Genomic DNA, 14,092 nt, shown 5'->3' on the forward strand with positions numbered 1-14,092 from the left:
CTACCAAAGTTTCACCCCTCCAATCAACAACAAGTAATGGGCGATTGGTTTAGTGGTATAACGTCTGCTTAGCATGCTGAAGGTCCCGCGTTCGATTCGCGGATTGTCCATATTTTCTGGCACATCCTCGGAGGTGCTCCTTTTTTTCTCTCTTTCCTCTTTCCTCTTTCCTCTTTTTTCTTCTTCCTTCCTTTTTTCCTTTCGTCGCTCTTGGATCCATAGTCGTGACTAATTTAGTCGAGGTGTCGGTAGGGTTCCAACAAGCACAATCACGTGATGACATCTGATATCTTACGTGGGGGGGTCCACGACGGAGTCGCTGGGTGGGAGGAGCCATGCTGTGGAAGGCCATAGCCTCTGCGGGATTGCCGAGTAAAGTTGCTGGGCCAGTATTTCAAATGTTACCAAGCCATTTCAAAAAGTATTTAGAGATGTACGAACTTGCCTACGCAACGACCGAAACATACATGGAACTCACGTGGGTGCATCTACCTAAGGTAGGTAATCCGTTGAGGAATCGTGAGGAGTCATGCGGGGGTTGGTTCTGCGGAGAAGGGGATTCTAGTCGAAACGTGGTTGGACCTCACGAAACAAGGCACGGGGTTGTAGTTTTTCGGAGCAGCTATGCGGGGGTATTGGTAGGAGAAATTCCTCGTTTATACCTTCGTGCGGGGTAAGGGGAAGCCATCCGTATTCTCTCATTGTCACTGTTGGCTGCCAGGTTCGACTGTGATATCATCCCATTTCTTGGGGCATGGATGTTCAAACAACTTGCATTTAGAACTCAGCGTGGGAAGCAACTTTTTACCATCATGCAGCATAACAAGCCCCTACACAGCCAACGGTAGAACAACAAGAGGGGACATAACATGAATTAGCCGGCATCGTTCTTAACCACTAAGGTAGGAACCGACGAGGATGCACCCGTATACGACGTGCGAATAGAGTCCACGCGTGCACCGGGACACATGAAGACATCGCAAGTAAAGTAAATCATTGCGTTGCATTGCATTGTGGAAAGCTCATCTAACAAAACTAACAACTAAGTAAAAAAAAGAAAACAAAAAACCAATCATACATTAAGAGGTAAAAACTGCAAATAGGTATCATCGTGGAGAATAGAAAGCACAAGTGCATCAGCCGTTGCGTTGCGTTAGCCGTTAGCGTTAGCGTTGCGTTGCTCATTCATGGCCCACCAGTCATGATAATTCCTCCCCTTGCGGGACGTCATCTCAACTTCATGCATCATGAACCGCTCCACTCCTTTTCCCCCCCTCTCTCTCCAGTTCTTCCTCATTACGCAGCCTCGGCTTGCTCAGTGGCAGCCGCCGGCTTCTCCTCAAATTCCTTCAGCTTCTTTTCGCTGGCTTCGACCTTGTCCAGCGCAGCCTGCTTCTCGCTCTGGGCCGTGGCCAGGTTGGCCTGCGCTTCCTCGAACTTGGTCTGGAGCTCCTTGAGGTCGGTCTCGAGCTTCGTCTGCAGCTCCTTCAGGTCGGCCTCGGCCTTCTTGGTCTTCTCCGCCTCGGCAGTGAGGTCGGAAGCTTTGGTCTCGAGGGTTTCCTTTTCCTATACGAGCGGCGAGTTAGAGTCAGTCGAGCCGGCGATGAGAAGGGGGCGAGGGGATTTGAAATGATGGTCACGCCGAGGCGGGAGCGATGGGGTTCTTGCTTACCTTCTTCAGCGACTCGAGCTCCTCGGCCGCCTTGGCTGCTTTGCTCTCGGCTGCCTCGAATTGCTCCTGGAGCGTGGAGACCTTGGCCTCGGCCTCCTCCTGAAGCTTCTTGAGGGAAGCCTGTTCCTCCTCGAGGCTCTTGATCTTAGCGGCGTCTTTGTCGTGCTCTTCCTGGAGAGCTTGAAGCTTCGAAGCCTGCTCGTCGGATGCCTTCTTCAGAGAGTCCTGTTCCTCCGTCGAAGCCTTGAGCTTGCTCTCAAGCTCAGCGACATCCTTGGTCGCCTTCTCCTTCTCGGAAGCGAGCTCTTCCTCTAGCTTCTTCTGGGCCTCCTCGAGATCAGCAAGAGCCTTCTTCTGTTCCTCGGCGGCAACAAGACCAGCCTGCGCCGTCTCAAGCTCCTTCTTCGCGGCCTCGAGTTCACTGTTGGCCGTGTTGAGCGTGGTCTTGATGTCCACGAGGTCCTTCTTCAGAGACTCCGTGTCCTTCTTAGCGGCCTCGACGTCGTTCTTAGTGGCCTCCAGTTCCGACTTGGTCGTTTCACCCTCCTTCTTAGCAGCCTCGATATCGGTCTTTGTCGCCTCAAGTTCGGACTTGGTTGTCTCGACCTCCTTCCTGGCCGTCTCGAGGTCCGTCTTAGTAGTCTCGACCTCCTTCTTGGTCGCCTCCAACTCGGTCTTGGCCGCCTCAGCCTCGGTCTGAGCGGTCTCGACGTTGTTCTTTGCCGCCTCAAGCTCGGTCTGGGTGTCCTCGGCCGCCTTCTTGGCAGTCTCGAGTTCGGCCTTGCTGGTCTCGGCCTCCTGCTTCGCCGCCTCGACATCCTGCGTCAGAGACGCAATCTTGGCCTCGGCTTCCTTCTTCTGCTCGTCGGCAGAGGCGCCGTCGTTCTTAGCAGCCTCGAGCTCGGCCTTCAAGGTCTCAATCTCCTTCTTGGCGGTCTCCAGGCCGGCATTGGCTTCCTCAACCTCCTTCTTGGCAGCGTCGACCTCCGTCTTCACGGTATCAAGATCGGCCTTGGCAGCTTCGACGTCCTTCTTCACCGACTCGAGCTCGGCCTTGGTAGCCTCAGCCTCCTGCTTAGCAGATTCAACGTCCTTGGTCAAAGACTCGACCTTGGCCTCGGCCTCCTTCTTCTGTTCCTCGACAGCGACGGTAACCGACTTGGCCGACTCCAGGTCGTTCTTGGCAGTCTCGAGGTCGCCGGTCAGGGCATCGCGAGCGGTCTCAAGAGCAGCGTACTTTTCCTGCCAGCTGGCGGCGTCCGTCTTAGCCGCGTCGAGGTCGGCGGTGAGGGTATCGACCTTCGCCTCGGTGGCCTTCTTCTCCTCCTCGGCTGTGGCAAGAGCCTTCTTGGCAGCTTCGAGGTCGGTGGACAGAGCCCCGCCAGAAGCCTCAAGACTGACATGCTTCTCTTGCCAGCTGGCGGCGTCCTGCTTGGCGGCTTCGAGGTCGGCGGTGAGGGTATCGAGCTTGGCCTCGGTGGCCTTCTTCTCCTCCTCGGAGGTGGCAATGGCCGCCTTCGCAGCTTCGAGGTCGGTGGACAGAGCATCGCGAGAAGCCTCGAGACTGGCATGCTTCTCTTGCCAGCTGGCGGCATCCTGCTTGGCAGCTTCGAGATCCTTGGAAAGGGTGTCCTGGGACGCCTCGAGAGCGGTGTGCTTCTCCTGCCAGGTGGCAGCTTCCTTCTTGGCAGCTTCCAACTCGCTGGAAGAGCTCTCCTTGAGGGTTTCGTTTGCCTTCTCGAGGTCGGCGGACTTGGCTTGCAGTTCAGCCAGGTCCTTCTGTAGCAGCGAGGTCTGTCCGGCCGCGTCCGACTGAGCCTGCTGCAGGGCACTGTACTTCTCCTCCCACTCGGCCACGGTCTTCTTGGTGGACTCGAGCTCCGCCTCGGCGTCTGTCTTGTGCTTTTCATGGATCTCCTTGAGTGTATTGAGCTCCACCCGGAGCGTGTCGAGATCCTTCTTGGCCGTGGCCGCTTCGGCTTCGGCGTCGGTCTTCAACTTGTCATGGGACTCTTGGAGGGTGGTCAGCTTGGCGGTGGCATCTGACAGATCCTGCTTGGCGGCAGCGAGCTGAGACTCGGAGTCGGACTTGAGAGTGTCGTGGTTCTGCTGGAGGGAGCCCAGCTGCTCTTGAGCGTCGGAGAGGTCCTTCTTCGCAGCTGAGAGCTCCGAGTCGGTATCGGCCTTGAGCTTGTCGAGCACTTGCTGTAGAGCACTGTACTTGGAGCTGACGGCCGCGAGCTCGGCCTCGGAGTCGGACTTGAGCTGCTGGTGCTCGCCCTCTAGAGTGGATAGTTGGCCTTGAAGGGTGGTGAGTGCCTCGTCCTTCTCGGCCAGTGACTTGTTGGCGGAGGCAGCGTCGGACTCGAGCTTGCTGAGGGTCTCTTGAAGGTTGCCCTGGCCCTGTTCGGCATCGGCTAGTCTGGTCTGCAACGAGGTAATCTCGTCCCGCAGGGAGGACTCGAGAGCAGCACGCTCCTCCTTGGCCTCGGCTAGTTCTTTGCTGGCAGCCGCCAGCTCATCAGCCACGGTGGACTTGTCTTGCCGGAGCTTCTCGAGCTGTTCACGGAGGGTGGTCAACTGCCTGTTTGCAGCCTCGAGCTCCTGAAGACGGCCGGCGGTGGCCTCATCGTTGGCACGGAGCCGTGCTGCGGATTCATCCTTGCTTGTCCGGAGTTCGGACCGTAGCCGGGTGACCTCAGCCTGGTCCTCTTTCCTGGCCGTCGTCAACTTGGCATCAAGGTCGATGATCTTCTGGCGTAGGTCTTCGGCCTCCTCGGAGATTGTGTTGTACTCCTTCTCCTTCTTCGAAAGATCGCTCTCGAGAGCATCAATGGTTTCCTTTTGCTCGGTGAGCTGCCTCTCTAGCTCGGCCCTTTCGGTCTTGGGGTTGCCCTCACCGCCGCCGGGTTGGAAGACAGAAACGACGTTGCCCATAGTGACCTGAGCAAACGATATAATGTACAGCGGAGGAAAATGACGCCTGGAATACAAGCGGGCTGGTGGGAAGTTGAAAGGGGGTGGAAGGAAGGAGAGGAGGGGAGTAGCAGAGGAAGTGGGAGGAATGGGGGGCGTGGTGAAAAGGCGGTCGGTTTTTCCTGCAGGTATTTTTCTGGGCGTATTTTTCCTTTTTTTTTTCCTTTTTTTTTTTTTTTTTTTTGGCCTCCTTCCCGCTTTGCTCTATTTCACATGATGGGCCCATGGTCAAGGCGGGTTCACTCGGTGATAAAATGAGCGGTCGCCCATTTTGGCACAAGGTCATGGGCTAGCCCGCTAAACTGGCAGGGGACCGACCCTGTGAACCGACAGGGGAAGACAGGGACGGTGGACCCTGAAGAGCGACCCGCCCTGTTAGCGTCTCGCCGTCCACCAATGGCCGTTTTTTAGTGGAGGAACACCAGACGCTACTTTATGGAAAAGTAGCCGACCACCTACTTTGTACTTCCATACCCGTCCAGCATCTTCAGTAACCGGAATGCCTTCGGCAAGCCAAATATTAATACCTGTCTGCATATACCGACAATATAATTATTCATGGTGCGCGACGGCAATTGAGACGATACCGAGCGCTACAGCTACAGACTTGATTTACGACCTCTTAACCGAGTACTCCGTATCCGTATAAAGAACTCTCGGAGCTCCGATGTTACTCGCTGCGGTGCGGTGTGACCAAGAGGTTGGGTTGGGTGTCCTGAAGACTGGACAGGGAATTGATACTACTTCGTTCGTATGTACTTCGTACGAACGCACACAACACACAACGAGAGCCCAACCTCGTGTCTCTTTTCCATTCACAATCCATCCCAACTTTAGTGTATAACAGCTCTTTACGACGCAGAATTGACCTACAAAAACGCCTTCGGCTATAAAATCCATCTCGAAGTCATCATATACGAACAGGATATGACGTGCATAAACCAGCATTGACCACAATGCCCGCAGTATGGAGTAATGTACGAGCTCATAGACGTCGCCTAACCAGTGGCCTTTGCAGTCTGGCGCCCAATTTCTACGTTTGGGCCCGGGAAACCGTCTGGTCTGCTTAGAGGCCATGTCCATGCTCCTCTGTACATATGAAGTACGGCGTATCCGTGCTGATGCTGTGCTGTGCTGTGCTGTGCTATGCGAGTGGGCGGTTCGCAGATCTATGCATCTGGGTACGTAGTACATCCGAAATATGTACCTACCTTATTCGCATATGCACCTTTTTCTTCTGCCAGCGCACGCCTGCTGGGTGACAACTTGTCGTGGCACACACTGAGTGGACGATTCCCAGCCTCGCTGGGGACCTGAACTCCGGGGTAAGAATGGCATCGGAAGATCAACGGTGTTGTTTTTGTGATTGTTAGAGGGATTAAGGCCACGAAATGAAGATGGCCTGTCGTGTCTGTGACTGTATCTGTTATCTCGCGCGTCCGATGTGAATCTACTGGGCGGCTACGTCTGTGTATTATACATACGTTGTATTCACCACCACCCCAACAACCACAACTTCGTAGGTTATAATTCATACCGGGCTTCGTTGCTTCATAAATAAATGTAATTGACCTAGCAACTGGATAATACATGTACAACGCACTTTCGTATATTTCGTTATTTATTACTTCCTGCGAAGTAGTCATTGGTTACTAGAAATGGCGTACATAATTCTCGTCCCATCAGACAACCCCACTGCTTCATCTCCCGCTCTTGCGAGACGACACCACTGTGATCGCCGAATCGCCATGACCCACACAGAATGCCTGCCTGCTCTCGGTGATTTGTGCAGTCTCCGGGTATCCATGTTGCCTCCAGTCATGCCGTTTTATTTGTCCGAGCATCATCTTGTCAACACCAACGAGTTCTCCCCGGCAACGGCCCGCATCCACGGTTGATCTCTCGCCCAAGTCAATAGGTAATTACTTCGTATGTACGTGCTTTTGGCCATGTCCCTCAAGTTACTCTAGATCGAGCATCAGCCGCCAGGACGTATTAGAGAAACTTGCCGAGACATGCGTGATCGAACAAATTTGGCTCCGCGAGATATCTCCGATTCATATACGGTATAGAGTATTTCATTAGGCGATGCCCGGTATCATGTTTGTGTTTGACTTGAACGGACAGATGGGAATTAACGTTGGGGTGCTGTCTCATTGGAGGAAAAAGGACCAATCAAATCACGCATTTCAGTGACTTTGTATCGAGGCGGTCAGTTTCGGTGAAGCTTCGCTGAAGAATTCTGCCGGACGTCCCACTAAAAAAATCCCCCCCCCTCTGCGACCGCCTACGAAATGTGCGAAGCAGATCCGCGGATTACCCTCGAATTTCACTTGATCACCGTCGCCACGCCCACCTCGTAGTTCGCTTTACAGCCAACTTCGACATCATGGTAAAGTGGAACAAGATCACGGATCCTCGGTTCGCCAATTTCGAGACGGACCCTCGTTTCCGTCTTCCGTCGAAGCGCAAAGCCAAGACCACGATCGACAAGCGCTTCTCACGCCTGCTCAAGGACGACGAATTCACATCCGCCTCCAAGGTTGATCGGTACGGCCGCAAGATCAAGACCGACTCCAAAAAGAAAGCCCTCCAGCGGTTATACCAACAAGACGACGAGGACGATGACAAGAAGGACGAGGACGAAAAGCCGGCAAGTGACGCAGAGGAGGACCAGGCGGACATAAGCGAGATCGACGATGATGAAAAGGTCAAACGCGAGCTTGCGGAAGCGGATGCCAGGTACGACCCAGCACGAGGCGGCGGGTTTTCGTCCTCCGACTCGGATTCATCTTCGGACGACGACGACGAAGATGAGGAAGAGGACGAGGAGGACGGCGGTGCGGCAGTCGACGGCAAGGCCTCGATGCAGCGGTTACGCGACGAAGAGGCCCAGGTCGAAGCGGGCGAGGTCACGAACCGCATTGCCGTCGTCAACCTCGACTGGGACCACGTCAAGTCCCGCGACCTCATGGCGTTGTTCAGCAGTTTCCTCCCAGCCAACGGCGGCAGGATAGCAAAAATCGCCGTCTACCCCAGCGAATTCGGCAAGGAGCGGATGCAGCGGGAAGAACTCGAGGGCCCGCCCAAGGAGCTTTTCAGGTCCTCTCACAAGCGCCGCGGTTCCGACTCGGACGACGAGGACGGCGCGGGGGACGGCGACAGCGATGACTCGAGCGATCCGGAAGCCGATGAGGAGATCAAAAAGTCCCTCATACAGGAAGGGGACGATAAGGACTTTGACGGCGACGCGTTGCGGGCGTACCAACTGGACCGCTTGCGATATTACTATGCGGTCATGACATTCTCCGACAAGGAAACCGCCAAAAAAATCTACGAAGCAACAGACGGCACGGAATACCAGTCGTCGTCCAACTTTATGGATCTGAGATTCGTCCCGGACGACGTCACTTTCGACGACGAACCCCGCGACGAATGCGACAAGGTGCCCGAGAACTACAAGCCCGTCGAATTCACCACGGATGCCCTCCAGCACTCCAAGGTCAAGTTGACGTGGGATCTCCACCCGGAAGAGTCAGCAAGGAAAGAAACAATCAAGCGAGCGTTCACGGGAAGCCGGAACGACATTGAAGAGAACGACCTTCGCGCATACTTGGCCAGCGATAGCGATGGCGAGGCGGACGATATCGAGGAAGAGGAGGGGCGGCAGGACGGCGGGGCAGGGGAGGAGAAGCCTTCCAAGAAGGAGCTGGCGCGGCGTAAGATGCGAGCTGCGCTGGGTCTGGGCGACGAAGAGGCGTCCAAACCGAACAAGCAAGGTCCCGTCGGCGAGATGCAAATCACCTTCACCCCCGCGCTGACGGAGGCGGAAGGGAAGAAGACTGAGGAAGAAGAGACGACGATTGAGAAGTACAAGCGCAAGGAGCGGGAGAGGAAAGAGCAGAAACGCGAAGCGGCCAGGGCACGGCGCGAGGGCCGCGACCCGACCACGGCGTCCAAGGAGGACGCCAAAGAAGACGCGGGAGAGGAAGAAGAAGAAGAAGAGGAGGAGGAGGAGGAGGAGGAGGAGGGAGAGGACCTCGGCTTCGACGACCCGTTCTTCACAGCCGAAGCGACGGAAACGAAAAAGACCAAGACGGCCATGCGGAAGGAAGAAAGGCTGGCCAAGCGCGCGGCGCGGGAGGCAGAAGAGGCGGAGAAGGCGGCGCAAAAGGCGGAGCTGCAGCTCCTCATGGCGGACGACGGCGGCGACGGCGGCGACGGCGGCGGCACGGGCCAGCTCGACCACTTCGACATGAACGAGATCACGCGCGCGGAGAAGATGTCGCGGAAGAAGAAGAAGTTCCAGAAGAAGAAGGGCAAACACGACGACGAGCGCGGTGCCGGCCTCCAGACGGCGTTCAAGATGGATGTGGACGACGACCGGTTCAAGGCCGTGTTCAAGAGCCACGAGTACGCCATTGACCCGTCCAACCCCAAGTTCAAGCCCACCGAGGGCATGCAGAAGCTGCTCGAGGAAGGCAGGAAGAAGCGGAGGGCGGATGACGGTGAGGAGGTTGTCAGGGACGTCAAGAAGTCGAAAAAGGAGTCTAAGGGGGGGAAGGAGAGTGGGGAGCTGAGTGGTTTGGTCGCGTCGGTGAAGCGGAAGGCGGCGGCTAAGCAGAAGAAGAAGAAGTAGCATAGTCGTTGATACGAGGCTTAGGTGTTTTTATAATTTATTGTCCCGGTACTGAGGACCAAGTTAGGGCAGGATTGTGTTATCCTGGATGATAGATTCACTCTACTTGATTTTCGGAGTTGCAAGGTATAAGTGCATGACGAGTCAATGTGCCCCTGAAGAGACGACCGGAAGATTATATTCGATGCCACCCTAGAAGATGGTACAGAAGAGGAAGATTATGCAAGCCAGCCAAATGAAACCCTGGTGATTCTGTGTGCTTCCCAGCAGATCCACGATCAAGTTTTGCCTCGTCCAACTGTGGTGTTCCACTCTCGGGAGAGCGCAGAGGCCGACAACCAACCCCTGAAAAGGCCATCTCAGTAATTAGGAGATAACCCGTTGGGGAAAGGCTCTCATTCATCCATGTCCCAGTGCCTTGTCAGATCCAGGGCCATCATCCACCCCCTTCTCAGGTTCCGGACCGCCACCACCCTTCCCCTTGGCCATTTCATCCCTAATCTCGTCCATGCATTCTTTCAGAATCTTGAAATAATTGTCCGGATACAGCCGATGCAAGATCGCCCACTCGGAGCGCTCGGACAGAACATGCCCATCATCCTGGAGCACACGCGAAATCTCCTCCTCCTTGCTATCCTGCAGGTCTCGTATGCGCTCATCCACCGTCTTCCGCGCCAGGATACGGACGTAATGCGTTTCCTTGACCTGGCCGAGTCGGAACACCCGTCCAAAGGCCTGCTCTTCAGCCGCCTTATTCCACCAGACATCAACCATGATCACTCGGTTCGCGCACGTCAGGTTCAGAGCTTGACCGCCGCAGCGCATAGATGCGATCTAGAACCCGGCCATGTCCGTTAGAGAAAAGACCGTTCAACTACGTCTAGGGAAGGGGAAATGAAAACATTTCTGTCTCTTTTGGGAACCGTAGGTAGTGGTAGTCAGATGGAACTCACCATATACTTTATCTCGGGTTTCTCCCAAAAGGCCTTGACAGCAGTGATCTTCTGGTGAGGCGTCACCTTGCCGTTAAGGTAGACGAATTCGATGCCTTCGAGCTGCAACATTTGTCCGATAATCTGGGACGTCATGATGAATTGGGTGAAAACTATCGCGAGATTGAGCGAGCTCGTCAGTAGGACTAGAATGCCGCATAACCTGTTCGAACACCCCGAATTCTCGCGCGGGTCCTTCCGACTTACTGATACCCTTATGTTCTGGATCCTCCTCCTGCCATCGCAAGACTGTGTCCTTGACGGCTGTAACCTTGGCTCCGGGAGCCGGCACGCCTTTTCCGCCATATTCATCGGAATGGACGGCCTTGGTGAAGAACTCTCCTTCACACTCTCCAAAAGCCGGCTTGAATCCCAGAGAATCTTCGCCAGGTCGCCGAGCCACGCTGTTGTTACCTGGGTCCTCTTCCTGCTCCCTGACAGGCCTTCTCCGCTTCACGTTCCTTTTGGTCGAGTTCTTGTGGTTGGACTGGTTTTTCTTCGCTGCGATATTGGCTTCGATAACTTTTTCTTTCGAGGTATCAAGTGTCTCAAGCTCGACCCTTCCTTTCCAGTCCGCGTCGCAAGTCGGGCACTTCATCGCGCAAGGTCCACTCAGAGTGTGCTTGTCCATCTCGTCAGCGACGCACTCCGCACAGAAGATGTGCTTACACTAAAAGAGACACGTCAGAATTTCCCACCGTAACATGAGATGATGACTAGTCAAGAGAAGGCTCAGGGCTGTCAGAGGATACCTCTTTGGTGACCACAGGATTGCAGATAGGTCCATCAACCTTACATATCCCGCATGTCGTGTCCTCCAGCGTCTTCTCGTTGAAAGCCAGTTCGAGAAGTCCGGTCATCTTAAACGTGCTCCCAAATGGAGACCTGCCAAAAGGCCGGAGGTAAGGGCGGTCCGTGGCGATTCCTCGCCTCGGCTCGCCAGATTCCTCGAGAATGTGACGGTCAATCCAGTTGCCAATTTGAAGGTAGACGGGCTTCTTGCCCTCGACTTTGGATAGTTCGTCGATATACTGGCGAAGAAAGTCTGCCTCAATCCCCCGGCGGAAGAAACTCTCAAGCATGTAAGGGTGCGATACGGCTTGCCGCTGGCGGTGAAGCAACGCCACTTTTGCAAGGGCGCGATCCTCGAACCACAAGGAGGTTAAGCTAGTAGTGATAGCAAGAAAGATATAAGTGATCTTCGGTGGATATCGAGGCTCTGTCCTCTGTCCTTACTCGTAGATGATTCTCTCTTCGGCTGACAGCGTCACCCACTGGTCACCCGCATGCGACACGGGAAGACTGAGCATCTTCTGGCCCAGGAATAGGTCATCATGGGTCCTGTAATGGGTTCAATGTCAGCTCTCTGCTGGTCTTTATGTGGATAAAGATGTCCTCGAATACCTCCGGTATGTGATTAGGTAGATGAGGGCGTCAATCTCTTCTTTTGCCTCGTTCTGCCAGACAAAGTATATGTGAGCAGCCTGAGTCAAGGAAGCTCAACGTCTTCCTTTGCGGGTAGGAGCCCTACCGATTTGAGATACTTGGCCTCGAATCTCTCCTGCGTCTCTTCCTCCTCGTATCGTATGACTCTCAAGTAGGGAAACAGCTCTGTACAAAAAAAAAAAAAAAAAAATATTAGAAGCTGCCAACTTACTGCAGAGGCAAAGACACGTACCCATAGCACCGTTGATCAATGGCGTACCGCTGAGGCCCCAAAAGTGTTTTGCTTGGAGATGCTCCGTTGCGAAGCAGGCTATACCAAGGTTAGCAACTTGAATAGGCACAAAAGTAATTGCTGTGGTGAGGAAGGGAAGGAAGTAAAGCGAATAACCGGGGGCTCTACATACTATGCGAGTCGTAGTTCTTGATCTGATGGACTTCGTCAAGAACGACCCGGTACCATTTGACACGAAACAAGACACCAATGTGATGATCCAGCTCCGCTTCGTACGCAGGCTCGTTAACGATCACCTCGCCAGAGCCGTCGCCAACCTCGCGACTGTGTTTCTCCCTGATCTTCTGGCGGAGCTTTTGGGATGGATAGCTTCGTTGCAGCTCGGAGTACGTTGTAAGCCTAGAGCAGAAGTATTTCAGATTCAGCAAAACGCGAGGTGATAGAGTGGGAGCAAAGCAAGGGCATGTCTCTTACACCAGATGCATACCACCGAGTTGGTGCTCGCCGAGTTGGTTCTGGCTCCTCTTGTAGATGTACGGGTTCCCCGTGATATGCACATGGGCATGAATCTGCTCTACCCACTGGTTTAGAACCGTGGAGTTGGGCAGGACAATAAGCGTCGCTGCTTGGGAAGCCTCTATATCCTCCCTCGTGGGAGGGTTCCCGACAACGGCCGCCAGCGAGACGATTGTTTTGCCCATACCAGGCACGTCAGCGAGGATCCCACCGTACGGCGGTATTATATGCGTCTCTCGTTTAACCATCCACGAAACGGCAACCAACTGCCACTTCTTAAGGAGAGCTTTCATGCCCGCCAGCCTATAAAGGCTTTCCCCATCTTTCTCGATGAAACTCACTTTGTTGAAGCCGAAGACGCCAATGGCTTCTTGGAGGTCGGCCCGTTGCGTTGCAGTGTGTCGGTTGCTTAAGCCGGTCGTAACGACTGACTTTGCAATCTCTTCGTGGCGTCGCTTTCTGGCCACTACGATCTCCTTGTCATTCGCCTGAATATGGCTCAGTCCCCCGTCAGCCTCTTCTTCGACAGCGCCAGCCGCGGCCCCCCCTGACCTATTTCGTCTTTTCTTGGGTTGAGGCAGGTCGATGTCCTGAGGCGACACATCAGGTCCTTTCGATGCCATTTCTTTTCGGACGTGCTCCTTGAATTCACGCCGTTCCTTCTCGTGTCGTTTGACTGCCTGTTCTCGCGCAGTCTTTCGTCGGGGTCTTGTCGATTTGCCTGTCGACTTGCCCGGCTTGGTCGTCCGCTTCTGCCTCGCCGATTCATCGAATGGCGGCTCACCAAAGCTGGGGGGGTCAAGGGAAGTATCCTTCTGTTCATGGGAATTTCCATGCTCCTCACAATAGGGGCTGCCAAAGTCTGGTTTCATAGTCATCTGGTCTGGTGTCTCCACGGCTAAGTCTAATACTTCGGCCGGAAAGTAGCCACGTATGGCAGCTAGTAGCTGTTGACGATCGTCTTGCACGAAGAGTTCGCGTGCCTCATCATTGGACTGGCCATCGTCTGCATTCGGAAATTGCTCGTTAAAATTCTTGACATATTGCAATCCCGAAATCCCATTCAAGTATTCGGATAAGCCGAAAGGCTCCGTAGCGTTGGCACAGGTCTATCGCATACCGTTAGTTCATTTCTCCAAGTCCTGGCACGATGACGTTGCATTCTCAGAGAAACATCGTCAAGAACTAGGTGTACTCTGAATGGCGGGGCTTCATTTACTCACCTGAGGAGAGTGGGAGACTGCGCTCCCTGTAGATCCGTTGCCATCACAGTCCTCTACTGTAGGAACGACACCTGGAGAGGCGCTCTGTGCTGCAGCATCAGATGAGCGGACTGGCATCTCATGCTCTGGCTGCTCTGGCTGGTCGGGCACGCATCCAGCGTATACCTTCTCTGGTTCCACGGGTAGATCTGGTAAAGTTGAACGCTCCGGGCTAGCTTCTTCCGCTTGAGGAAGATTGCCGGGCTGGTCCTCATATGAGGCCGGCATGTTCGGTGCACCCATTCCGTAATGATGGGCGCTGGAAACTGCCCTTGGCAAGAAGAAGAAGAGAAGACGTCCGCTGAAACGATGATGGAAGACGAGATGAGCTGGGCCAAGGCAGGGGAAGCTCAATCT

The 14,092-nt window shown here is 54.5% G+C and overlaps 3 protein-coding genes and 1 non-coding gene across 4 annotated transcripts; 2 read left to right on the forward strand and 2 right to left on the reverse strand.

Annotated features, from left to right (window-relative positions):
- Positions 1 to 38: 38 nt before the first annotated feature.
- On the forward strand, positions 39 to 110 carry SODALDRAFT_t14. The gene has a single exon. It is a non-coding gene; the product is annotated as a tRNA-Ala (tRNA).
- Positions 111 to 985: 875 nt separating this feature from the next.
- Positions 986 to 5,133, reverse strand: SODALDRAFT_375252 (hypothetical protein; the record flags this gene model as incomplete). The annotated part of the gene is made up of 4 exons (XM_028614739.1): positions 986 to 1,566; positions 1,673 to 4,784; positions 4,892 to 5,003; positions 5,115 to 5,133. The coding sequence occupies 4 exons, from the start codon at positions 5,131 to 5,133 to the stop codon at positions 1,297 to 1,299; spliced, it is 3,513 nt and encodes a 1,170-aa protein (XP_028470831.1). The 3' UTR covers positions 986 to 1,296.
- A 1,645-nt stretch (positions 5,134 to 6,778) lies between these two features.
- SODALDRAFT_327198 (hypothetical protein) lies at positions 6,779 to 9,438 on the forward strand. The gene has a single exon (XM_028610366.1). The coding sequence runs from the start codon at positions 7,038 to 7,040 to the stop codon at positions 9,285 to 9,287; it is 2,250 nt and encodes a 749-aa protein (XP_028470832.1). The 5' UTR covers positions 6,779 to 7,037; the 3' UTR covers positions 9,288 to 9,438.
- Positions 9,439 to 9,805: 367 nt separating this feature from the next.
- On the reverse strand, positions 9,806 to 13,963 carry SODALDRAFT_319576 (hypothetical protein; the record flags this gene model as incomplete). The annotated part of the gene is made up of 13 exons (XM_028609461.1): positions 9,806 to 9,812; positions 9,856 to 10,121; positions 10,241 to 10,392; positions 10,487 to 10,949; positions 11,032 to 11,446; positions 11,516 to 11,620; positions 11,684 to 11,736; positions 11,811 to 11,890; positions 11,958 to 12,035; positions 12,130 to 12,356; positions 12,432 to 12,739; positions 12,815 to 13,582; positions 13,697 to 13,963. 13 exons carry the CDS (start codon positions 13,961 to 13,963, stop codon positions 9,806 to 9,808), a joined length of 3,189 nt encoding a protein of 1,062 aa, XP_028470833.1.
- Between the last annotated feature and the right edge of the window lie 129 nt (positions 13,964 to 14,092).

Source organism: Sodiomyces alkalinus (assembly GCF_003711515.1).
Source record: "Sodiomyces alkalinus F11 unplaced genomic scaffold SODALscaffold_1, whole genome shotgun sequence".
NCBI classification, from domain to species: Eukaryota; Fungi; Ascomycota; class Sordariomycetes; order Glomerellales; family Plectosphaerellaceae; genus Sodiomyces; species Sodiomyces alkalinus.

Bases quoted from the DNA above. Each gene is read 5' to 3' on its own strand.
- SODALDRAFT_327198 (XM_028610366.1), top strand. From the start codon at position 7,038: ATGGTAAAGTGGAACAAGATCACGGATCCTCGGTTCGCCAATTTCGAG.